Source organism: Camponotus vicinus, unplaced genomic scaffold, assembly GCF_025532165.1.
Source record: "Camponotus vicinus isolate PSW18456_S1 unplaced genomic scaffold, iyCamVici1.0 SCAF_1, whole genome shotgun sequence".
NCBI classification, from domain to species: Eukaryota; Metazoa; Arthropoda; class Insecta; order Hymenoptera; family Formicidae; genus Camponotus; species Camponotus vicinus.
In genome coordinates this window covers 10,090,314-10,117,227 of record NW_028141945.1, presented here as the reverse complement: position 1 = coordinate 10,117,227, position 26,914 = coordinate 10,090,314, and the positions used below count along the sequence as shown (strand labels likewise).

The following is a 26,914-nucleotide window of genomic DNA, read 5'->3' as shown; positions in this document are numbered from 1 at the left end:
CCCATTTTTAGACCAAAACGTTTGATTCGAGTAGGAGGGCGTTTATAAAAATCAAATCTAACATTTTCTCAAAAACATCCGGTATTACTTCCCAGCCGACACCGCTTAACCGACCAAATTATTCGCGAGATCCATGAGACCCATCATCACACGGGAATTCAAACAACACTATTCATACTTCGACAAAGATTTTGGATACTTGACGGACGGAATCAAGTACGAAGAGTGATACGGACGTGTACGCGCTGTTTTCGTTTTGACTCCAACCCGGTAGAATACAAGATGGGCAATCTCCCCTCACACTGAGAAAAAAGTTATAGTAATGGTAGCAAAAAAATAAAATTACTCACAAATAGCTGTTTTTAATAAGAAAATTTTGTAAAGATAGCAAAGTGTAATAATTTTTTGTCTAGATAAACAAAATTTGGTAAATTTCTTGAATTAACAAAACGATATTATTTCGTTACTCACATTTTGTGAGTAGTAATATGATGTTTGATCGTAGTTACAAAATAAATTTTCTTTTAGTAATTTGAACAAAATAATCTACTGTAGTAAAAAATATTTTTGTTAAATGTAGTATGGAACGATATATGATATCGAGTTAAACAAACAATTTTTTAATAAATATTTAAAGTTGGTCAGTATTACTAAATATTTTGTACAGAGCTTTGATTCGGCAGAGGGCTCTCGTGTGGGCCACGCACAATAACGTGAACGAACATGCACAGAAGAAAGGACAATACGCAGCGAGTACATTACGCATATCACGTCTATCAGTTTTGTACTGCGTGATTTTCTCTGCAGTCACTCTGTTCGTTCTCATCAGTATTAGTTTGTTTGATATGTATAAAACGAGAAAATATATTAGTGGTTTGTTCTAGATACTAAGTGAAAAATGCAAGTGCCAAGACACAAAATAATTAATGGACAATAAAGTGATAAACATTTGAAGTGACCGTTCAGTTTTTCGGTTAGAGAAAATTTCTTTCTCTCCTCTCACAATTTCTTCTTTATGGATAGAAAAGTTGAAACTTTATTAAAACATCGGGGCTTTCCGAAGAAATTATTTATTTTACGTTAACAAAAAAGTTTTTTGGCTATATTATTCTTACGTAATTGTTTTGTTTCGGTAACAAAATATTCTATTTTTCACTTTCAAAATCTTTGTACATCATACAAAACAGTTGTGTATTATTAAGTAAATGAATTCAACGAATTAAAATGGGCGTAGAAATCAAAGGTTTAATTGGTCGCATACCAACAATTAATTTTTGCGTCAGTAACAAAATTTTGTTTGCTGATACAAAACATTTTTCTCAGTGCAGTTCGCGTACGCGAAGCAACACCTTTCGCGAATACTGGCGTTGATTTTTGCGGTCCTTTCTACATCAAGAAAAATATCGCAATAAAACGCGAATTAAAGTATACATATGTGTCTTCGTATGCATGTCAATTAAGGCCATACATCTGGAAGTCGTAAGTGATTTGTCATCTGACGGTTTTATCGCGGCGTTACGACGCTTCGTAGCGCGTCGAGGATTGCCGACACATATCTATTCAGATAATGCGACCAATTTCATAGGTGCAAATAATCAATTGAAAGAACTATACGCTCTATTTAATTCGGATACACACAAAGATCTAATCGGGAGGTTCGCCAGCGAACATCGCATTATTTGGCACTTCATACCACCAATAGCACCACACTTCGGTGGGCTTTGGTAAAGCTATTTAAACATCATTTCCGACGCGTGATTGGCGATTCCTTGTTTACCTTCGAAGAATTAAACACATTCACAATAGAGATCGAAGGTATTTTAAACTCCAGACCTATCACGTCCCTTTCAACCGATCCGAACGACATGTTAGCATTGACGCCTGCGCATTATCTGATTGGCAAGCCACTAATGTCCTTTTCGGAGGGCGACTCGTGAGGCGTATCGTGTGTTTACAGCTAATCGATTGTCTACCTGGCAGCACATTACAAAGGTACGACAGGATTTCTGGGCTCGATGGAACCTTGAATATCTGAACGAACTTCAAAAACGCAATAAATGGATCAAGGATGGACCAGAGCTACACGTTGGAACTGTCGTACTTCTAAAGGACAAAAACCAACCGTGTTCGCAATGGGCACTCGGTAAAATCACCAAACTGCCAGGCGAAGATGGAATCACACGAACTGCGATCATCAAAACCATGACCGGGGAATTAAAGAGAACAACCAAACTCCTCTGTCCCCTACCGATCGAACAATAATCATACAAATATAAACGCGAATACGAAACAAATTGCGAGTTGCGCTGCTAAACGAAGCATGTGAACGACTTCGTCAGTCAAACATAACATAATCCGAACGCCGCATACATAAATTGATCGTTACCCTCTCAACGGGGGGAGTATGTTACGGCATAATATAAGCGTCGTGCACGACTGCGATATATATATATATATATATATATATATATGTATGTATATATATATATAAGAACAAAAAACAAAAAAACGAATTTCGCGACCCGAGTAATTCCCAGGCGTCGTCGCGATCCGAGTCATCAGCTCGAGACGTCATCGCGACTCAGAATCACTTCGAGACGTCGTCGCGAAGAAAGCAAATAAAATATAATAAAATATAATAATACGAATCTCGCGACCCGAGTGATTCCCAGACGTCGTCGCGATCCGAGTCATCAGCTAGAGACGTCATCGCGACTCAGAATCACTTCGAGACGTCGTCGCGGAGAAAGTGAATACAATAGTAACCAATAAATTAAAACGAGTCTTTCGCGTAAGAGATCGTCCTTCGACGCCACAATGCCGAAGGACTCGTAATGTCGTAAAATTCAGCGAAAGGACCAACGGAAGGGTTCACGAGTGGTCAGCACATGTCGTTGCGCAAGCAACGCACTAGTGTGGCCCTTTGACCTGAGCTCATTGTAGTCTCGACAGCGGAGAGTAACGGTTGCGTTTAGTCTTGAGCTGTGACGAGTCATATCAAATCGTTTAATTATTAATATCACGCAGTGATCTTTGTTCTGCGATTTTGTACGAAAGTATAAATTAATAAACCGAATTATAAACGAAACTACAGAGTGAACACGAGAGTGTTGACGCTGATTGAACAGATTTTAAGATGGGATTCTGTGTGCAATCCAGTATCAGTCTGCACTTTTAATCGTAGATTCTAATTATGCAAAATCATTTTCTTATTGTATGTGTGCAATGTATTTGTATGTGTTCAATATCATATGTATATTAAGATTATGTGTGCAATGTATATGTGTGCAATCTGTATGTGTGCAATAATTTCATGTGTGCAATAAAGTCGTGTGTAGAAAGTGTTAATATGATTTTCTTATTTTATGTGTGCAATAATGTCATGTGTGCAATAATGTTATGTGTGCAATGTGTATGTGCGCAATCGTACTTACGTATCTTCATTTTTTTCATGTGTTTGCAATAATACATGTAGACAATCGGGATGTAGGCAATCGGGAATGTTGGTAAAAGAAGCTGTCAGCAAAATGTTGTGCGCAAACGAAACAGTTGGTAATCGGGAATGTAGGCAAATCTCCCCCTCTACATTTTATAATATATTTTTTACAAATAGTGTAGCTCCCCCTCTACATTTTATAATATATTTTTTACAAATAATTCTATAATTACAATAGTAGTATTATAAAAAATAAATAAAATAAAAATAATAAAATCAAATCTTTCTTTCTCTTTTTTAACTTTGTAAAACAAAATTCATTGGGTTTATTAATTCAAATTTAACTTTTATTTTCAAATAAATCTGACATACGAAACTTATGTACTTGATTGACATAAAGACAATATGAAGGTAAAAGGACTTGTATAAACTCGTAAGAACATTGATATTTGTAGTGATTAGCAATTATAGAAATACCGGATAAATATAAAATAAATATATAAAACTGCATTGATATACCAATGGATATTACATTTACATTCTTACGTATAGTTAATCATATGCACACATATATAAGTCTACTTAAATTTTATTCTTAAATGTTATATATTGGAAAGTTAAAAAATACAGCTTGTTATTATAATTACATTAAATAGAATTTTACATTTATAAAATAAAATTTTTGATTAGCAAAAATATGGTAGCTTATGTTATAAATAATTGTAATGTATATTAAATTATAAATAAAATTAAAAGATTGCAACATTTAATTAACTTTAATATTAATATTTTGTAATGTATAAAATTATTAAAATTCTAATAATATCAAATTTATACATTTAATATTACATAATCTTTAATAATATAACATAACATATACAATATGTATATGATAAGATGTATTCATACATCTGAAAGTAATAAACTGCAATATTCAAGATATTAAAGACATGTAAAGAATAATTAAAATTTGATATTTACAAATTTCACGCAACTAATAATATACTAAATAATATAAAAAAACTAATAATAATATAAAAATTTATTCCCTATATTCTTATATAATTTTCCCTATATTCTTATATTCTTACATAATTTTCTTAAACCTCCTCAAGTGTCTTAACATTTCGAACTTGCGTATTTCTATCTTCTGATTTATTAGTGAAACTAATTCGTCAATTTCTAGCACGCTAACCTAAAATAATAATATATTGATTAATAAATAATACATTTTTTTCTTAAAATGAAAATCTCTAATGCAGTATTGTTTATTGAATGATTATAAAAAATATATATATATATATTTTTTTTATAATCTCTAATGCAGTATTGTTTATTGAATGATTATAAAAAAAAATTTATATATATATATATTATTTTTTTTATAATCATTCAATATATATATATATATATTTTTTTTTTTATAATCATTCACCTGTATATATATATATATATATATATATATATACAGGTAAGTCTGATAAAACGTCCACCGTATTTTTCTCGAAAACGGTAAGAGATAGGTAGAAGACATCCATTATAAAAATTGTAGGATAAGTAGGGGCACATACTTTGATGACCTTGAATAACCTTAAATGTCCGTTTTTCACATCAAGAATTTAAAAACAATTTTTTTTAAATGGAAAGGGATACTTTGTAGTCACTTACGTAATGAAATTACGTAAAATATGTGTATTTCAAATATGTAGTATAATAAATTTTTATTTCAATTATATTAGACATGTTACATTAAATATATGCAGTGAAACTAATGATGAGATATATGCGCAAAAATTTATTGTCAAATAGATTTTGTTTCGAATATGATATAGATGAGAAATTTGATATTTTTAAATAAAATATGCTTTATATACGCGCGCGCGCGCGCACACACACACACACACACACACACACACACACACACACACACGTCCGTGTAAATAAAATAACTTATTGTCCTTAAAATGACTTATATTCCTGACTTAATTCGGAGACAACTTTTCGTTTTGCAAAATTTTGTTTTTGAACAGACAACTCATTACTGGCTGAGAATAAGACGTAGGTAAGAGCGGCGCCATTCATCATCAGAAGTGGGGGCGCTTCAGATTAATAGATAATAATAACTGAGTGAGTGAGAAAAGTGAGAGTGAAAGAGAGAGAGAGAGAGAGAGAGAGAGAGAGAGAGAGAGAGAGAGAGAGAGAGAAAGTGTGTGTGTGTGTTTTCGCATATGTGTATATGTGTCTGTGCGTACTATCGTGTGTAGCGATCAGCTGATCACCTATTTATCTGTATTACCTGTACAAAACGAGACCTAATTTTTCCAGAGCATTATGTCGAAGACCTGGCATGAAGACATGCTGGGTTATCGAAATTTTTTCCCACTTTTCAAAATCATTTTTGAAAGACTTTAAAGTTTGTTGAATAACCTGTTGCGCAAAAGAGAAGAATATTTGAGAAGAATATCTGTTCCATACGATTCTCCCAGAGGAATTAATTGGTGCACCATCCAAGTTATATTGAAAGGAAATGGTAAATGTAAACCATTTAGCGTTCAGTAGACAGAATGCCACATGATAAGTAGAGATTTTAAAAGGGATATTGATGTGCATCCATTGCATTGTGATATTATTAAAATCAGTTTCTGTTTCATAATTCATATTCCATAAAACTATGTATTCTTTACGATGTCTTATTGAAATGTTAAAGGTTGCCTTGAGTTCTGGTTCGTCCCAACACGGAAATATTTGTCGAGCGCCAATTGTCTGGAAATGCGTTGCATACAACCATCTACAATATTTTAATACAAAATCTCGTATAATGGAGAAATTTTATCATTGCATTAAAAGTTAATTACAAAGTGGAGAATATATAGATGAGCCTCGTGAATAATGCAATACTATAGAAAATGTTTAGACTTGTTTTATGTATTAAATATTATATTAGTTTTTGTTATAGTTTTCATACGTATATATTCGTATATATACGTATATATTATGAAGTTACAAATACTTTTTACATTGCTTTATTATAAAATTAAAGATTGCTTTTTAAGAATTATATTTTAACATTTTGTTATTATATTATTATTATTATTATTATTATTATTATTATTATTATTATTATTATTATTATTATTATTATTATTATTATTATTATTATTATTATTATTATTATTATTATTGTTGTTTTTATTACTACAATTTTTTTATATTGTAATAATAGAAATAATAATAATAATATCATAGTGAATTATGTTAACATGCCACACATATTTATGTAACGCTCAATTATATTACAACATACTCAAGTAATAGTAGCTCTACAATATAATAGCAACTCTACCTTAATTAACATTGAGTAACATTCTCAGGAATTTTTAAAATATTAATATTCACAATTTTCTCCCTCACACACAAATATATACATTTCAAACTATAACGTCTAAATCTTGCAAAGAGAAAGTATATTATGCAAAAATTTACCAAAAATGTACGCAGTAAAATTTGGAGAAAGCTTTAATATAAAATAAAATAATATTCAATAATAATTTTATATGATAATAAGACATATATGTTTTTTCAACATTTTTATTATATTCGCTATTTACTTACATGTCATTTCCTGTGCTGTTTAGAGAAGAAATCTTAAAGATACTTTCATTATCATCATTTATAAAACTGATAAACTTCATAACGAAGGAATAATATCCACTTGGTATTTTTTCGGCAAAAAAGAAGATGAGAATGTGACTTTTATCGTTATACTTCGTTTCATTCTGTGGAATATATTGTATTTCCTTTTCAATCCTATTAGCATTTTTTTTCAAAAATGCAGAAGTTATATTTATTTGCGGTTTTTGGGCGTGCAAACTTATGAGGCGCGTTGGACGATTAATTTTGATATAAACACGGCATTCCCCAAGGAAATTTGTTATTTCTAGCTGGTCATCTGGCCATAACATCTGAATGTTATAATGATACGGTATTATATGATTCAGTAAACGATATGTATTTGTAAAATCCGCATCATTCTTTGAATTCTCTTCGGGAAAAGATGCTATTGTACCCATGAATATTAATATATTATATAATAATATGGTGTTAAGTAACAACTTGAGGAATATCATATCGATTTTCTCGTTCCAGAAATCTATAGAAAAAAATACTTTTTTTTAATAAGAAGAACATAAATTACAATAAAATTAGAGCTCTCCATTTTTTCTTATGTGTATAATTTTACTAATTTAAACTTAATCGCATTAACTCTCACAATATTATGCTTCTTGTCCTTACAAGTTGTGCTCTTACCAAATATACACATATATGCTGACAAGTAAACAGCTAACGTCAAATCGTACACGAATTTTAAATTATATTACAAAGCAAACGGCACGTAAGATACATGTGATATTTCAAATACATTAACAGTATTTTGCGAACTATATTCTAATAATTATGAAGTATTAAGCGTGAATCTCTCAATAGAAATGTTTCGTTATAATCTCTAATTGATAATTATAGTCAGAGAATTTAATCTTCGTACATAATTCACGTCATTTTAAAATCTATGTCTTATAAAACAAAAAATTAATAAAGAATTAAAGAATTGAAAAATTAAATAACAAGTTTGTATTATAAAATATTTTTTCTATTACATTATCAAGTTTCTGAGTAAATAATAATAGTTGTCAAACTTATTCATGAGGTTAAATGCAACTATGTTAAAATAAAGATCTTAAATTAATATAGGTCATCAACTTCAGGTCATCAATTGCAATATTTTTTGTATTTTTTATTTCAATTTTTAACCTATTTTAATATTTAAGCAGTCACATTACTCTTTTTAAAACTTTTTAATTTATAGGTTTGAAGAAAACTTGCGTCTATTAATCTTTTAATGGAGATATTTCATTTGTTTATTATCTATTTTAGATGCAAAATACATATATATATATGAGCTCATTTTTGATATAAATTAAATTTATCGAAATATTCTAAAATCCATAAACATAAGGAAATTCGAATTGAAAATAGAAGTAAAATTTAGATTCTGATCAATATTTAATAAAATATTTTAGTTTTGAAAGTAAGTGTAAGGATCATGTAGTTCATGGAATTTGCCTGAATGTCATTGTATTTAATGTACATTTTCAAAGACATATAATTTAAACTTGACGTTCTTTCATTTGACTTATGTGTAACCCAGATTATTTATTTATTTTTGTTATACACATATTCATTATTTATAGTATATATGATATTGTTATTTTATATATATTTATATATATATGATTTATAAAGTTTTTTTCATTGAATATTAGATTTAAAATTATTTAAATTCAAAATTAGTTTAAAATGTTACATTCTTGAAGTTATCTACATTTTATTAAACATCTCTTAATAATTTTAAAAAAGACAACTTGTAGAAGATAAAATTGTACTTGTCAAACTTATTTCTTATACTAATTTTGAGAAAGATAACTTGTAAAAAGTAAAATTCTACTTGTCAAACTTGTTTCTTATACTAATTTAAATTATACTTTCTACGTACATTTTGCATTTTCGTAAGTATATAAATGCTTTATTGTGGTTACTTACCTTATTGCATTGAAATTGTAACAAGTGTTAAGATGTAGTTATTTATTGAAATTAATTGCAATTAGCACAATATTATTACAAGCTGTTAATGCCACACATATATATGTAATCACGATCTTACCATTTCGAAAGTTCACTAAAGACTAACGAATTCGATAGCACATTATAGCCAATGCCATGTAAACAAATAATAAAGTCACGATGTATGATTGTTTCCTTAGTTTATACACATAATCCAGACTCGATATGTTATCAAATAGAGTTTGCATAGCGTTTTAAATTTAAAATAATTGTCAAATTTATTCGTGAATTGCAAAAAGGACTTAACTATGTTTAATCATATGATGAACAAACATCTTAAATTCTTATAAATCATTAATTTACTCAAATTGAAACATATTTTCTAATTTTTATTTCAATTTTTAAACTGATGTTCATTTTTTAATATTTAAGCAGTCAAATTACTATCCTTTGAAACTTTTTAATCTATAGTTTTGTCGAAAGCTCTTTCTGCCTTCGGTCGAAATCTCTAATCTTTTATGTGAGATATTTTACTTATTTATTATCTATTTTAGGTAGGATGAGATCTGACGTGTCAAACACTGCGTTTGATATGTACGAAGCGTTTTTCGAATGTCTAATTGGCAATTAGCTGATTGTGTCGGGTGGTCGCGCATGCTTGTACGATATACTTGGTTTAACCACTGTTAATTTTGTTATTATCGGATATTATTTTGTTTATAATAAAGTTATTATCGGTTATTATTTTGTTTATAATAAAGTTTCTTTTGCAAAAAATAAAATAAAATAAAATAAAATTTTTTTATTGTATGTGTGCAATGTATTTGTATTATATGTGTTCAATATCATATATGTATTAAGATTATGTGTGCAATAATATCATGTGTGCAATGTGCATGTGAACAATAATATCATGTCTGCAATGTGTATGTGCGCAATAATGTCATGTGTGCAATCGTACTTACATATCTTCATTTTTTTCGTGTGTGTAATAATACATGTAGGCAATCGGGAATGTTGGCAAAAGAAGCTGTCGGCAAAATGTTGTGCGCAAACGAAGCAGTTTGCAATCGGAAATGTAGGCAAACGGGACCCCCCTCTACATTTTATAATATATATATTTTTTTACAAATAATTCTATAATTACAATAGTAATATTATAAAAAAATGAATAAAATAAAAAATAATGAAATCAAATCTTTCTTTCCCTTTTTTAACTTTGTAAAACAAAATTCATTGGGTGTTTATTAATTAATCTGACATACAAAAATAATAATAATATAATTACATTAAATAGAATTTTATGCTTATGAATTAAAATATGAACAATAGCATATGTCATAAATAGTTGTAACATGCATTAGATTGTAAATATCAAAAGATGTACAACATTTAATCAATTTTAATGTTAATATAATATTGTTTAAAATTATTAAGGTTACAATAATATTAAACGTATACATTTAATATTATTTAATCTTTATAATATAGTACAACATACACAATATATGTGTGTGTGTATATATAACATTATGTATACATATATGTTTATACATATGTATATATATATATATATATATATATATATAAAATATTATTTGTGACAGCATTGCAATAAAATGCAACCTTCAAGATATTAAAGTTGATTAAATATATGTAAGGAATAATTAAAATTTGATTTCTACAAATTTCGCACTAAGAATAAGAATAAATGTTCAAAATAAAAAATATTTCACAGATTTTTTCAAAAAATTCATGTTATATAAATAATATAATTTATACATATAAATATATATGTAATTATATATATATATATATATATATATATATATAAAATATGTATTATATATATATATATTATATATAATATGTATTATATATATATGTAATATATATATATTTATATATATCTATATATATTATATAATACATATATTGCATTTATAGTAAAAAAGTTATTGCTCACATTTAAAGTGAGTTTAAAGTACACAATAGTAGAATCTATGTTGATATTATTAATATACAGTTATTGGACAAAGTTATAAACTGTGTTCCATTGTTATACTGCATAAAATTATAAAGTATACATGGTACACTATTTATCTTCATTATTTTAAAGATTGTAATTGCAACACACAATATGATATTAAAATACGGTAATCTCTAAAATGTACTCTCCCTTAAATAATAATTTTAATATATATTAAAAATATAACAGAAAACTAATGCAAATTCTACTACACTAAACATCTGACAAGTAACAAACTTTATATCTGCAAAATAAAAATATAATTGCAGATTAATATAACAGTTGTTATTTATCTATGTTCATGTCACTATATTTTAAATTTAATATATTTTTTAAAGAGAAAGATATATATAGTATATATATGTCTAAGACGAAAATTTTAAATTTTATATATCAAGCGTATTGATTGATTGATAGTTTTTTCGAGCAATTTTTTTACGGTAAACTTTAAATTTAGATGCAATTTAAAAGGATCCGTGAATACACCTTATTTTGAACATTTATAAAAAATTAAAAATAAAATTACTGTAAAAAATTATTCATAATAAAATTTATAAAATAAATTCATACTTTACAATCTTATATAATTTTTTGAAAATGGTTCGAGTGTTTTGAGATTTCAGACTTACGTATTTCTATCTTGTCAATGATTAATGAATATTTAATTAATTTATTATGCACGTTACTTATTATCGGTTTCAGACGGAAGGAAATTAATTCGTCAATTTTTGTTACCTAAAACCAATTAACATAAAATAACTATGTACTGATTAATAAACACATTAATAAGTAATAAATTCTTTTCTTAAAAAGAATATAATGCAATAATTATTATGCATTATAATGCTGAATAAAGATATTTGTGACCTAAAAGAATTTACCTTTAATATTTCATTAAATTTATCAAAAAATTGTTGGTGCAAAATATGCCCAGTAGTTATTTCTTCATTAAAAATATTCATACAACACATTTTTGCCTAAAACAAATTTTAATATTTTATTTTTAATGGTTAATGATTTAATCTTATCTTTAAATCAGATAATATGTAACTTTGCATTTCCAGTATAAATAGTACAAGATAATTATACTATATAATTAAGATTTTTGCAATATTTATAAATAGGTTTAACAATTAGTTTGTAAATCAGTTGTACCTTTTTTAGATGAAAGGAAATTAATTCGTCAATTTTTGTTACCTAAAACCAATTAACCTAAAATAACTACGTACTGATTAATAAATACATTAATAAATAATAAATTCTTTTCTTCAAAAGAATATAATGCAATAATTATAATGCATTATAATGCTAAATAAAGACATTTGCGACCTAAAAGAATTTACCTTTAATATTTCATTAAATTGATCAAAAAGTGATTGTTGTTTCAAAATATGCTCAATATTTATGTCTTCATTAAACATAATCACAAACATTTTTATCTAAAACATATTTATATATTTTATTTTTAATGGTTAATGATTTAATCTTGCGTTATCTTTAAATCAGATAATATGTAATTTTGCATTTCCAGTATAAATAGTACAAGATAGTTATGTAATTAAAATTTTTGCAATATTTATATATAGGTTTAACAATTAGTGCTTTTTATCCCATTGAGTTGCGACATTTGACTCACGCCATGTGCCATTGCAAACTTGGACCATTATTTTTCAATTTCGCATGCTCTTGCTTTGTTATCCGCCATTTTAAATAAATTTATCTCGCAACATAGAAATAAATCGATTCTTAAAGTAAAGATTCTGAACTTCATTTTTATTGTTGATTGATTGATTGTTTATTGCTGCCCCTCAAGGATTACAAGGCGCTTTTACAAGGAGCGTTCCCGAACCTTTCACAATCCAAAAAATTTACATCCCCCCGACCTGGCCCTTGTGCGACCACTACATTCTAATTTCCCACACCCTCCCTGCGTACCCTCCCCTTCCTTTCTTTCCATCCCTCACCCCCCTTTCCACTCTTCTGACCCTTCTCCTCCCAATCTATGCTTCCTCTCATGCCAGCATCGCTTTCCATCTTCCTCTTCCTCCTCTCCTTTTCTCCTGCGTTTTGCTTTCCCTATCCTGCCTTTCTTCCTTTCCTGTCTCCGTTTCCTTCTGCTCTAATCCTTCCTTTCCATTCTCCTCTCCTTTCCTTTTCCTTCCTGCACCGGACATGCCTGTACAAACAATCTCCTCAGCACCAGAACCAACTCCACCATCACCTTCTTCAGTTCCCTGACCTTTTCCACCAGCTCTCCGCCCTCCATCCTGCTGCCCGTCTTTTGCTTTTCCTTTTCCGCCGACACTCCCGAGCTCTTCGTCACCACCATCGATCTACGCATCGATCTCCCCGTCTCTCTATCCCTCGCTTCCTTCTTCGCACCCCTGGCGCCATCCATCTGTCACTCGCTTCCTCACTCCAGCCTTTGGCGCCCCATTTTTATTGTTTAGACCTTTCTATCTTTATTATTTACTAAGTTATTGTCATTTGAAATTTGGTAATTTTTTCCCAAATTTTAAGTGTACTGCTTTTTTTTGGACTGAGTGTATATATATATATATATATATATATATATATATATATATATATATATATACAGGGTGCGCCAAAAATCTGGATACACCTAAATATCTCACAAACGGTGCATTTTAGAAAAAATGTTTCAGGCAAAAGTTGTTTGGTTTCGAGGGGGCCATAAGACGGTACCATTGGTTTGACCTTGAAGAGTCATTTGAAGGTCACGTGAAGGTCACTTCAATTTTTTCAAATGGAACACCCTATATATTTTTGCACACTCTTGTAGTTTATCTCGAGAGCTTTCCAAAACACTATAATTAAGTACCTCTTCGTTAAGTACTTTTTGAGTTATGAGGCTTGAAATAATTTCTTAATTTTACATAAATCGTAAAATATCTTGTAAAATATTTATTTTTCGATTATCTTACCTTAATACTTTTACGTACAAAATAATGAGAGGAATCAATTGGTGTAAAGAAAACACATAGTTGTTTTGAAGAAAAAATATGTAATTCGCAATTAACAATTCCATATTTTTTCTTAAAAACAACCTCATAACTCAAAAAGTACTTAACGAAAAGGTACTTAATTATAGTGTTTTTGAAAGCTCTCGAGATAAGCTACAAGAGTGTGCAAAAATATATAGGATGTTCCATTTAAAAAAATTGAAGTGACCTTCACGTGACCTTCAAATGACTCTTCAAGGTCAAACCAATGGTACCACCTTATGTCCCCCTTGAAACCATACAACTTTTGCCTGAAACATATTTTTCTAAAATGCATCGTTTGTGAGATATTTAGGTGTATCCAGACTTTTGGCGCACCCTGTATATATATATATATATATATATATATATATATATATATATGTTCTGTGTATGTGTGTGTGTGTGTATAGAACACACACACACACACATATCCATATGACATAGTAGATTTTAGTTTTCACGTTTAGGGCATAAGAAAATTGTGAGTTGATCTCTTCATGTATCGACGTATTATTATTATTATTATTATTATAAAGTTTCAGCTTAATAGTTTATTTCTAAATATTTTAATAGCACATAACCTCTCTTTTTTTTAAGTAAAATATAATAACAACAAAAACTTTAAACTAACAATATATATATATATATAGGGAAGGCTTCAGTTGCCTACATCCCGATTGCCTACATGTATTATTGCATACACGAAAAAAATAAAGAAAAGAAAATACGATTGCACACATGACATTATTGCGCATATACATATTGCACACATACATATTGCACACGTGACATTATTGTTTACATGCACATTGCACACATGACATTATTGAACACATAAAATAAGAAAATCATATTAACACTTTCCACACACGACTATATTATACACATGCTCATTGTACACAGAAAATTATTACACACATACAGATTGCACACATGACATTATTGTATGTACACGCACCAGCAGGAATGGTGTCGCGGTATGTATGTGGACGATCGACGTCATACGCACACACGCGAAGCGCGCACGTACGCAAGCCAAGAATTTATTCATTAAATTTTATCTTTTTATATAATTTAATTATTATTTAATTTAATAGAAATGAGAATGCCGATCTTTAGTGCACGCGGTTAAGCTACATTTCTTAAAGAAAGAAAAGAAAAGTACGTATATCGATACTAGAGCGCAAGAGACACGTATAGAAATAGCGCGGTGTCCCGCGCGGTATATAGCTGTCTCGCTCGCACTCTCTCTTTCGAACGTCGAGCGAGAGAAATGGCTATCGGACACCTCTAACTCGGTATCACGTCTTATAGTGTTTTCTTTCTCGCTCTTATGTCGTGCGCGAAGGACGCAATATCGGAATGCCCCCCACTACTCTACCCCCACTTTCTCTCTCGCTGCCCAGCCCGCGTACATGCGCGCTTCGCTTGTGTGAGTGTGACGTCAGTGAGCATCACACAAGCATACCGGGACACCATTCCTGCCGGTGCGTGTACACATGCACATTGCACACATGATATTATTGTATACATGCACATGCACACATAATCTTAATACACATATGATATTGAACACATACAAATACATTGCACACATAAAATAAGAAAATGACTTTGTATAATTAGAATTCACGATTAAAAGTGCAGACTGATACTGGATTGTTCACAGAATCCCATCTTAAAGTCTTTAATCAATTGGATGATAGGATTTCCGTATGCGGCTCACTTTTGAATTCGGTGAACTTTTACTTAAGTATATAGTACTAATAATAAGGTAGAATGCTATAAGAGCGAATGTGCAGAAACGTTTATTTTTGATATTTTAATTTTAATTATCTTCTTAAATGAATAACATTTAAAATTTCCATTTAGAAAGAAATATTAGAATTCAAAAATATTTTGGACCTAGGACTATACTTTGAAATAGAAACGAATCTCGCTTCGTGTGAAAGTCGATAACCTATGTGAAATAAAACAATTATAGATCTCGTTTCAGGCTGCAGGCACGCGAGATGTGGGGTAGACCTCGCTTCGCGTAGAAGTCGAAAACCTATGTGGAACAGAACAATTATAAATCTCACTTCAGGCCGTAAGCACGGGGGATGTGGGATAGACCTCGCTTCGCGTGGAAATCGAAAATCCATGTGGAACAGAAGAATTATAGATCTCATTTCGTAACCCACTCAGTTCTCCAAAGAATCGACAACTTTGTGCTTACACAATCGAAAAATTCAACATAATATAAATAACATAGTATAAAAATAAAATTTGAATACCTTAAGAACAAAACGTTTCTGCCTATTCGCATTTATGGCATTCGATTTCATTTAGTACGTACTATATGTCTGTAAAAATTGATCAAATTCAGTGATGGGTCGCATACGAAAATCTCGCTCAAAGCATTTAATTATATTTTTATTTTTTACATGCAGTAATATCATGTGTATAATGTACATATGTACAATAATATCATGTGTGCAATGTGCATGTGTACAATAATAGCATGTGTGCAGTGTGTATGTGCGCAATAATGTCATGTGTGCAATCTCTATGTGTGCAATAATTTCATGTGTGCAATGAGCATGTGTGCAATAACGTCGTGTATAGAAAGTGTTAATATGATTTTCTTATTTTATGTGTGCAATAATGTCATATGTGCAATGTGCATGTAAACAATAATGTCATGTGTGCAATGTGTATGTGTGCAATAATGTCATGTGTGCAATGTGTATGTGCGCAATAATGTCAATCGTACTTTCGTTTCTTTATTTTTTTTGTGTGTGCAATAATACATGTAGGCAATCGGGATGTAGGCAATCGGGAATGGTGGCAAAAGAAGCTGTCGGCAAAATGTTGTGCGCAAACGAAGCAGTTGGCAATCGGGAATATAAGCAAACGGGATCCCCCCTATATATATATATATATATATATATATATATATATATATAATAGAATTTTGTACAGTTATAATGGCACGTTGAGAGATTTTGCGTATTGGACAAAATTTAAACCAATCAACACATTTTATTTTAAAATGAAAAATACTCTAATTTTAATATAAAACAATTTTTATTGAGATTGATTTTGCTTTCTGTTATTGCGCATAATAATGTTTATTCATTTAATATTTAAAAACTTTTGAATTTTTATAAATAATAAATATAAATATACATATTTAAAAAATTAAAAAGAGTAAGATCAACTATTTTTAATAAACATTTAATTCTTATAAAATTACCAATTTGTATTTACCAATTTGTTGTAAATTAATTATATACCACTCATCCTCTTGGACAGAAAATTGTTCATGTACGTAGGGAGTGATACTGCTTAATTGTGAGAGTTTGATCCACGGTATTTCATATGCATGCCAAATCGTGGGTAGTGTAAAATTGAATTCTGTCTCTTTAGTTATTGTTATAGGTATCCACCAATTATATTTCAGATCTAAACTGTCATAATTTTCTATTTTTATTGTCAAAAAAGGAAATTTATAATCTATTATAATTTTCAGTACAGGATAATGTTTCTGTTTCATCCAAGCATCCATCATATCTTTTATAATAAAATGATCCATATAGGATTTTTTTTCTGTATCATAGACAATTTGCATATCGTTGTAAAAATTATCGAGTGTTGCAGATCTAAACATACTAAATTTTACGTTTTATATATTTTGCTGACTGTAATACAAAGATTTCTTTTAATTTAGAAAAAAATACAGGTTCATTATTTAAATAACATATATATTAGTGCTTTATACACTCATTTGCAAAAAAAATCACGCACCATGAAGAAGGTGTCGCTTTGCTGCAAAACTCGGCCTGCAGGTATGTTTGAAGCAGATATGCGAATGATTAGAGTTGTGACGCGATTAGATGAGCGGGCTTGCCGCCAGAGAGCGAAACAGTACTTCGTGTGTTGCAATTCAAAAAGGCTCTCGGAGGCTACTTGTCTGTAGTTTTCCTGTTGTGGAGAGATCTTTGATCACTGGACATGCCTTTAAGACGCAATCGAAGGGAATTCGCTCAGTTAACAGAATTTGAGAGGGGCCGCATTATTGGAATGCGAGAAGCTGGATGGTCGCATCGACGAATTGCCCGGCACCTAGGCCGTTCTGACCAAACTGTTAGGAGGTGTTGGGATCAGTGGGTGAGTGAGGGTACTCACACACGGCGACCGGGCTCAGGACGCCCTCGACAAACCACTAGTAGACAAGACCGTCTAATCCTCCGACAAGCACGAATACTTCCAACTTCTTCGTTGTCAACCATCCAGAGGCAGGTGGCACCATCGTTACAAGTCCCAGTCTCTGCCAGTACCATTTCAAGGCGCCTTGCTGAAGGACATTTGGTTTCACGGCGCCCATTACATGTGCTACCATTGACACCCACGCACTGTCGCGTCCGTTTGCAGTGGTGTCGTTCACGAAGGAACTGGACTGCTACGGAATGGAACCGAGTTGTCTTCAGCGACGAATCCAAATACAGTATGGCCAGTGACGACGGCCGTGTTCGTGTCTGGAGGCTTCCTGGTCAGCGCCTCAATCTTGCCTTTTTTGTCGAGCGCCACACGTCCCCCACAGCTGGTGTTATGGTCTGGGGAGCCATCACATACGACAGCCGGTCTCCCCTAGTAGTGATTCGAGGGATAATAACAGCGCAGCGATACGTTCAGGACATCCTGCAGCCACATGTGTTGCCTCTCATGGCAGGGCTCCCTGGAGCCATTTTCCAGCAGGATAATGCTCGGCCGCACACAGCAAGGATATCACAGGCATGTCTCCGCCAAGTTGCTACACTACCTTGGCCTGCACGGTCGCCAGATTTATCGCCAATAGAACATGTATGGGACCATATTGGACGCCATCTTCGACAACCTACCAGTTTGCACAATCTAGAGATCCAATTACAGCAACTGTGGACAGATATGCCGCAGGACACCATAAGAGACCTGTATGCCTCTATGCCGGCCCGTATTACATCTTGTATCCAATGTAGAGGTGGCCCAACAGGGTACTAGAGCCTCCTTTCATGTGTTCATTTTTTCGCAATAAACTATCCTTTTGCTCCGATGTTGTAATCATTTACTTACATTAACGTTGCAATCACGCATACAAAGTTTTCTTCGATTCTGACAATTCCTTCATGGTGCGTGATTTTTTTTGCAAATGAGTGTACTATGTTCTATACGAAACATGTTTTATACTATATTATACTACTTTTATATAATTCTTTATTCATATTTATCCTTGATCGACGTTGTCGAGCTTATAAAATATATCAAAATATGAACGAGAAGTCTAACTGAATAACCAATAACATATGGGATACAAAACACGTTAATTTATAATAATTTAAAATTAATTATTACATTGGAATATAATGATGAAAATCATTGAAATTACAAGGGAAATCATTTTTATTAAATGATCAAATAGTAAAAGAATTTTCAATTTCAAAAGAACTCTTTTTTAAGGACACAAAAAGTTGTAGAAAACAAATCAAAGAAATTAGAAATATAATCATCAAATACAGCAGCCTGAATGTTTGGTAATATAATTATATAAATGTAGTATAAAATATGGAAAATTTAAAATAATTTTATGAATCCTATTTTGTAATGTCTAGAACTGGTTGATGGCTTGCCTCACTCATAAGAATTGTTAAATATTTTTAGAGGTCAGAAGAAACAATTTTTTAATTTGATTTATTGAAGATAATATGAAATATAAAAAAGAGGTGCTATAAAGATAATTAAATTTTTAGAATTCACTTTTGCATTCTGTATTTTGTTTTGCTCTTACTGTATTACTAAAGACTCATCTATTCATGTTTTTATTTCTATAATATATAATTATTACATTACTTACTGGGTTTTATAAAATTTCTCAATGCCTTTCTTAAATATTTCATCAGTGAGAACATATTGCAACATATGCAATATAGCAGATGCTACAACGAAAATAAACATATTATAAAATGCATGTGTGTATATTTATATTAAATTTATTTCAGAATCTATCCAAATTTGCCAAAAGCATATTTGATTTTTGTGTACCAAATAATATAGATTTATATTAAATAAATAAATCTCTTTTCTTATATCTTTCTTCGAATTAATACTTTTTTCTGTACAACAAAGTATAGTTTTACATTTTACTTTTTTGTTATAATTTTATATCTCTTTGTTGTAAAAAATTAGTATGTAAGTAAATTGTGAGAAAGCAAATTTGTTTTAACTTTCTTATTCTTTCACGACATTTACTTTCAGGATTTTATGGGCAATCATTTATTATTTATTTAATCTTACCTTTGATATAATAAGAAAAAGAAAAAAGTGAATTAATTTCAGCGGGCTTCTTAATCTCTGATACAAGAGGTTCCATAATAGAATAATCATCTACACGGAGAGATTCTTGTTGCATCTGTACTACAAATAAATCCGACGTACGGAAATCCGCAAAATTCTAATAACAAAAAGCTTAATGTAATCGAATCAAAGAATTTTTGATCAAAGAAATACATTGTATACTATATTATTTTGTTTCGCGTATATTATTACGATTAGTATTATTTTTACTAATATAATGTCTATTATTTGCAACACTTTATGTTATTAGTGTAAGGAGAGCGTTTTTATATTTTAAATTTAAATTTTTTTTATTTTTATATTTAAGAGAAAGCCACCAAAAATTGGTTTTAAAATATATATAATTTATCTAATAAATTGGATATCATTAAAGTCGTTTAAAAAAAATTAATGCAAGTAATTTTCTACATTTGATATAAAACGTGTATTATATTAATTAAATTATTTTGTATATTTTAAATGTTGTAAAAATGTATAAAGTATTTAGATAATCGATGTTATTTACATATTAATGAAATGTTAGGTTAAGATTATTTTCAATATGTGAACAAATATTTTATGTTTAATTCCACATAAGCGAAATAATATTACATAAACATATATATAAAAAAGAACCTCATGAAGAACATCTATTCCAAGCAACGTAGCAATACCCTGGTTCAACCAATGGTATGACCACCAGGATGGACTGACCGTAATACCAAACCATTGATATGCCACTTGACGTGCTATTAGACATGCCACCTCAATTTTGTGCGCAAGGGAATCTACTTCTTTGTCATAGATAACAGCTGTTTCTCTAAAAATTATTTATTAATAATGAAATTATGTAAAATATCTTTATTTTAAATATGTAGTATAATAATATTTTATTCCTATAATATTATACATATTTTTTTTTTGAATTCCATATTTTCAAAAAGAATTCTTTTTTCATCGCCATTTCTGTTCTAAAAGTATTCTTCAGAATTCCAAAAGAATTCACCTTTATGTCACCAATTGTAAGTCCTTTTTCGAATACAAAAAGAAATCTTTTTATATTCCATAACAATTCAAAATAGTATTCTATAAGAATTCGAAATAGTATTTTTTAAGAATTCGAAATAGTATTCTAACAGAGCTCCATAAGAGGTCGCTTTATTTTCTTTCTGGATTTGAAAATGGTTCTTGGAAAGGTTGTAAAGGATTCTTTTTGGATGCTTAAAATAAAATATATTTTGCGCTAAAAATATGTTTTATGGAAAAATGTATTTTATACGGTAAATGTATGTATATTATATAAATCTTTCTTTAATTCACTATATAAAAATACACTGCAACAAAAAATGACAATACGGAAAATGTAGTAAAATATTTGCATTATAGTAACAAACTGATTTATCGTATAAAATACATTATTCCATAAAATATATTTTTAACGCAAAATATATTTTAATTTATATTTCTTAATTTTAAAGAATGTCATACTTTGATTTTTATTACAAATTAAATATTACTTTTATTTAAAATGTATATGTTGTACATCTTTGTACATTTTATATTCTTTGGTTTGAAAACTTAATTGTTTCTATTAATTATATCACTAATTTATTTAAAATATAAAATAATAAATATCTTTAATATATAAATGTTATTATAAAATAATAAGTAATATACTTTTTTTATCAAAACGACGTATCCAAATTAAAATAATACATTAACAGCAAAAAATTAAATACATTGAAAAGAACAATACATAATGACAATGTTCAAAATATTATAAAAAACTAAACATTATATAAATAAGAGAGTTAAGACACACAAAATAATCTTGAAAATATTTTGTGATAAAAACTTAGAATTGAAAACAAAATGTATGAATCAATCACTATATATATTATATATTATATTTTAATAAACTATGAAAGAAAAATTTTTATACCGTTATTGAAAAAGTAAAAGAAATCAATTTTTACTTTTTAATCGGTCACTAGCGTGCTGCAGCCACTTCTTTATAATTATTTCAATATCGTTTTTGGTAACGTTTTTTATTTTTGAAATAGTTTCTGTAAGAGAAAATTTTCTAATTAATTATATAGATATGACAAAAATAATTTAATATTAATATTTGAATATATTTATCCAATAAAAAATGATGATTTGAAAAAAATTGATATTTTTTTAATTAATATCGTTTATCACTGTATAAAAGCTGAAATATATGCAAACAAATTTACATAGCGCATAAAAATACGTATAAAGAAATTGACCATTTCTTTATGTAATATACTTATATACATATTATGTTATGCATCTATGCAAATTTATTTGGATATATCTTAAATATTATCTATATTAACTTACCGACAATAAGTTGGGAAATTAGGGTTTCTCGAAAGTTCCGCGTATTCTTTTGGCCAGACCAAGAATACTTCAAAGCTACCTCATTTGATATAAAAAAGCGTAATGTGGCTCTTGTACATTTGCCTGGATCTGATCCTCCAATCATTTTTATTTCATGAATCTGTAAAAACAGGCAACGATTATTATTATTATTATCATACTTTGAATATTGTACATACAGGAAATAACAAAAATGATTTCCTTACATATAATTTTTGTAGTTCCAAAGATATAACAAGATTTTCTTCAAACTCTTCAAACTCTTGGACAGTTCTTAGAGGAAAATTAGGCAAAAGATTTTCTCCTTCATCTACTTGCATGTCTGTAGAACGATCTTTCAGTAAATTGATAATATGGTTCAACTTTGTATTGAGGCCCTTGTAATATTTTTGAAATCGCTCTTCTGTCATCGGTTCTGAAACTGTTATTATTAATTTAATATATATATTATTAATAGTGAATATTTTTGTATCGCTAGTAAATTAATAAATCAAAGAGTTGTTTGTATTTCGACCAATACTAGCCATTAATTTGTTTATTTATAACAACGTTTCGACCATCGGTTTTGGTCCTTTTCAAGTACAAAACTAAAATTATAAACAAAGATTTACAATTAACGGTTTGCAATACCCACACAAAAGATAAGAAATACATACGTTGCAGTTATTATAATTAAAGCGGAGGACTCCTCATTCTTTAGATTTTCCACAGAAATTATGACAAAACACATAAGTGTTATAACACTTATGACAAAATAATAAAGGTCGTTTAACTTGCTAGACTAAAAAAGGCTCATATGTTTAACTGAATTTCATCATGACACAACGATTTCTCTTTTGCAAATTTGACAAAGTTGTTAATAATTTCTGTGGAAAATCTAAAGAATGAGGAGTCCTCCGCTTTAATTATAATAACTGCAACGTATGTATTTCTTATCTTTTGTGTGGGTATTGCAAACCGTTAATTGTAAATCTTCGTATATAATTTTAGTTTTGTACTTGAAAAGGACCAAAACCGATGGTCGAAACGTTGTTATAAATAAACAAATTAATGGCTAGTATTGGTCGAAATACAAACAACTCTTTGATATATATTATTATTTACGTGTCTCTGTGTGTGTGTGTGTGTGTGCGTGCGTGTGCGTGTGCATGCGTGCATGTGTGTGTGTGTGTGTGTGCGCGTGCGGCGTGCGGCGTGCGTGCGTGCGTGCGTGTGTTCGTGCGAATATAGTATCTCAAAAAACACAATAGCATATGCAATAGTAAAAAATTTATTATTTTATTGAATTATTTTATTGTTATATATAAATAGAGCAATTTTTCATTTGCCCAATAGCATAAAGTAAAAATTAATAACTTACACTGTGTACGATTGTGTTCTTGCACCTGGTGATTTTGTGCCGGGTAATCTTCCGCATTTCTTCTCCGATCTTCGGCAAGAACAGGATTCACGTTTGTTTCCAATTCAGCATTTGCAGCTGTAAGAACATTTCAATTTTCTAGATAAAAACTGAATATTTTATATGTACTTAAATAGCATAGTATCATAAAATTACATTTTTGGCTATCTCATTCTTAAAACCAAGAACACTTCGGAATACCAATCGATATAATAAGAATTCAGAGATTTCTAAAAATCAATCTTACTAATAAATCTTACTAATAAATCTTACTAATAAATTTCTAAGCAGTTTTAAAAGGCGATTTAAATGTATGTGTTTAATTTGAGAATCAACCGCAAACAATTGTAATTCTTCAATAAAATTAAAAGCGTTTTTTTCATCAAAATTATCTTCTTCGGCTTCCTCTTCTGAATCGGTATTACATCTATCATGTAATATTATTTCTTGTATAATATTATCTTCGTCATTCAACTCGTTCTCAATATCAATGTTACTTTCTATGGTATTATGTATGCCTCCAGATTCAATATTGGGTTGAAGATTATTTTTTCTTTCACATATCCTTTGTCTGACGTAAAAACTATCATCTTCAGATTGCAGCTTATTTGCTAATTGTACAGATGAATTATGAAGATCATGCATATCTGCTTTCGATTGGGCAGCCAGTCGACGATAAATCTGTCTTTTCGAAAGATTGGAGTATTTTTTTCGATTTGGCATTTTCCTGGCACTATAATTTTTTTTTCAATTTTATTATTGTAAAATACCCTCAAATAGCAAAAAGTAGGAAAGAAAATATAAGCCAGATAGCTTACACAAAACCTCAATGTCAAAACTCAACAACTTCAATAATCAGATATTAGGATCTTATACGGTGCGTTATTGATAAGGCTTTAACTTTACTCTGTTTCGTCTTCCTCAACGAACAACGTAAACACGAGTGCCATAAACAATACATTAGTCGTTATTATAATTAACCGACACAAACGTCTTTTTAAAACGTATGCAAGATATAAAGCTTTGTTAAAAAAGTATAAGCTTTGTTAAAAAAATATAAAAATAATTAATTGTAAAATAACTATAATTGGGAGAAAATTTTTATATCTCTTTACCTTGAAAGTATGCTATCAATTTTGGAAAAATGTAGAGCAAATGTAGATCTATTCCTATTCTACAATTCCAAAAATCAAGAGTGCAGGTATCTGCAACATAAAAAGAATTTCATATAAAAACAAGAATTTTAAGAAATATATATAGATAATAAATATAATTTAAATATAATTTATATATATATTTGTTCATTCATATAAAAAATTTGGATACAGTAATATTATATATATAATATATATTATAATTGTAGATATCAAGGGGTCTTGTTCTCTCTCTCTCTCTCTCTCTCTCTCTCTCTCTCTATATATATATATATATATATATATATATATATATATATATTATTTTCCATTATTATAGCCTTTGTTATTTTATTGCCAGATTTATACACCTATTGCTAGTGCGGTAGACCCCTTGGTAGAGAGGTTATGTTCGTATGCTGATAATCCTTTGCAAAATACTAGCAACATGGATAAAAATTGTAAAATCAAATATACAACTGATCACATATACACAACTAATGGCATATAAAATAGTAGATTTATTAAATAAATAGATTGAGACGAATCACATAAACTGGTAGTCCGCAGGAATACACAAGCTGTGTTCTGATATTCACTGCCAGTATGTCATGTATATATACTATAAATTTTCAATATTGGCAGTGAATATCGGAACGCAATTATATAGTAATAATCACGAAAAACCATTAGGCACTTACCGTATATATTAACCGATAAGATCAGGGACAACCTCTCCTCGAACGATCACACACAAAACCACATGAACCACAAAAGATGCGTATAGCTATCCGCGCGCCTTCTTCGCACGAGTAAAAAAGCTGACGCTCATTAACCAATCAGACTGTCGCCTGATATAATATTTTAAGACTTTCTTTATAACAACTTTAGAACAACTTTAGAACTTAAATTTAATTCTATAAAAAGTCAAAAGATATACTTGTATAGAATCCTTTTTAAAGTACCAAAAAAAACTTCTTTTGAATTCTTTTTTGAATAAATTACGGTAATTCATAACGAATTTGAATGTCGAATCCTTTTTGAACTCATTTCGACTAAATTATGTAAATTCATAACGAACTTGAATATTGAATCCTTTTTCAACTCATTTCGAACAGATTACGCGAATTCTTAAAGAATTAGGAAAAGTGAATTCTTTTGGAACTCATAATGATCATCTGTGCTATCTGGGATACCAAGTATATGTAGTAAAACTAACAATAAGATACGTGCGCAAAAATTTATTTAAATAGATTTTTATTTTGAATATCATCTACATAAGAAATTTGATTGTTAAAAGAAATACTGAACACACATACACATATATACATATAATAAAATTAATGTATAAAATTGTCATGTAGTTTCTTAAAATGAAAGAAAATATATAATTTTTTTAATAAGTTTACTGCGTATAATAATATAGAGGTAAATGTTATTAAGTAATGTAAATGTAAATGTTATTAAGAAATAAATAAATTATTTATCTTTATCTTATTTTTAATATGTCGGCTTGTTATGTTTATAAAATATTCTATT

The 26,914-nt window shown here is 29.4% G+C and overlaps 3 protein-coding genes across 3 annotated transcripts in view; all 3 read right to left on the bottom strand.

Annotated features, from left to right (window-relative positions):
- LOC145973266 (aminopeptidase N-like) overlaps window positions 1-9,159 on the bottom strand; it is a 37,926-nt gene extending 28,767 nt beyond the window's left edge. Inside the window, exons 1-3 of the mRNA XM_083102532.1 lie at window positions 9,035-9,159; window positions 7,049-7,586; window positions 5,733-6,224 (exon numbers count right to left, since the gene is read on the bottom strand). Coding sequence (XP_082958658.1) covers window positions 5,733-6,224; window positions 7,049-7,563 — 1,007 coding nt within the window. The 5' untranslated portion in view covers window positions 7,564-7,586; window positions 9,035-9,159. The remainder of the gene's footprint in view (window positions 1-5,732; window positions 6,225-7,048; window positions 7,587-9,034) is intronic.
- Window positions 9,160-17,315: 8,156 nt separating this feature from the next.
- Window positions 17,316-21,223, bottom strand: LOC145976692 (aminopeptidase A-like). The gene is made up of 4 exons (XM_083108006.1): window positions 21,077-21,223; window positions 20,402-20,558; window positions 19,962-20,043; window positions 17,316-17,742 (listed from the first exon to the last, which is right to left on the bottom strand). The coding sequence occupies exons 2-4, from the start codon at window positions 20,514-20,516 to the stop codon at window positions 17,316-17,318; spliced, it is 624 nt and encodes a 207-aa protein (XP_082964132.1). The 5' UTR covers window positions 20,517-20,558; window positions 21,077-21,223.
- A 774-nt stretch (window positions 21,224-21,997) lies between these two features.
- LOC145973333 (uncharacterized) lies at window positions 21,998-26,121 on the bottom strand. The gene is made up of 6 exons (XM_083102614.1): window positions 26,077-26,121; window positions 25,358-25,447; window positions 24,204-24,320; window positions 23,050-23,264; window positions 22,805-22,964; window positions 21,998-22,506 (listed from the first exon to the last, which is right to left on the bottom strand). Exons 4-6 carry the CDS (start codon window positions 23,251-23,253, stop codon window positions 22,406-22,408), a joined length of 465 nt encoding a protein of 154 aa, XP_082958740.1. The 5' UTR covers window positions 23,254-23,264; window positions 24,204-24,320; window positions 25,358-25,447; window positions 26,077-26,121; the 3' UTR covers window positions 21,998-22,405.
- Between the last annotated feature and the right edge of the window lie 793 nt (window positions 26,122-26,914).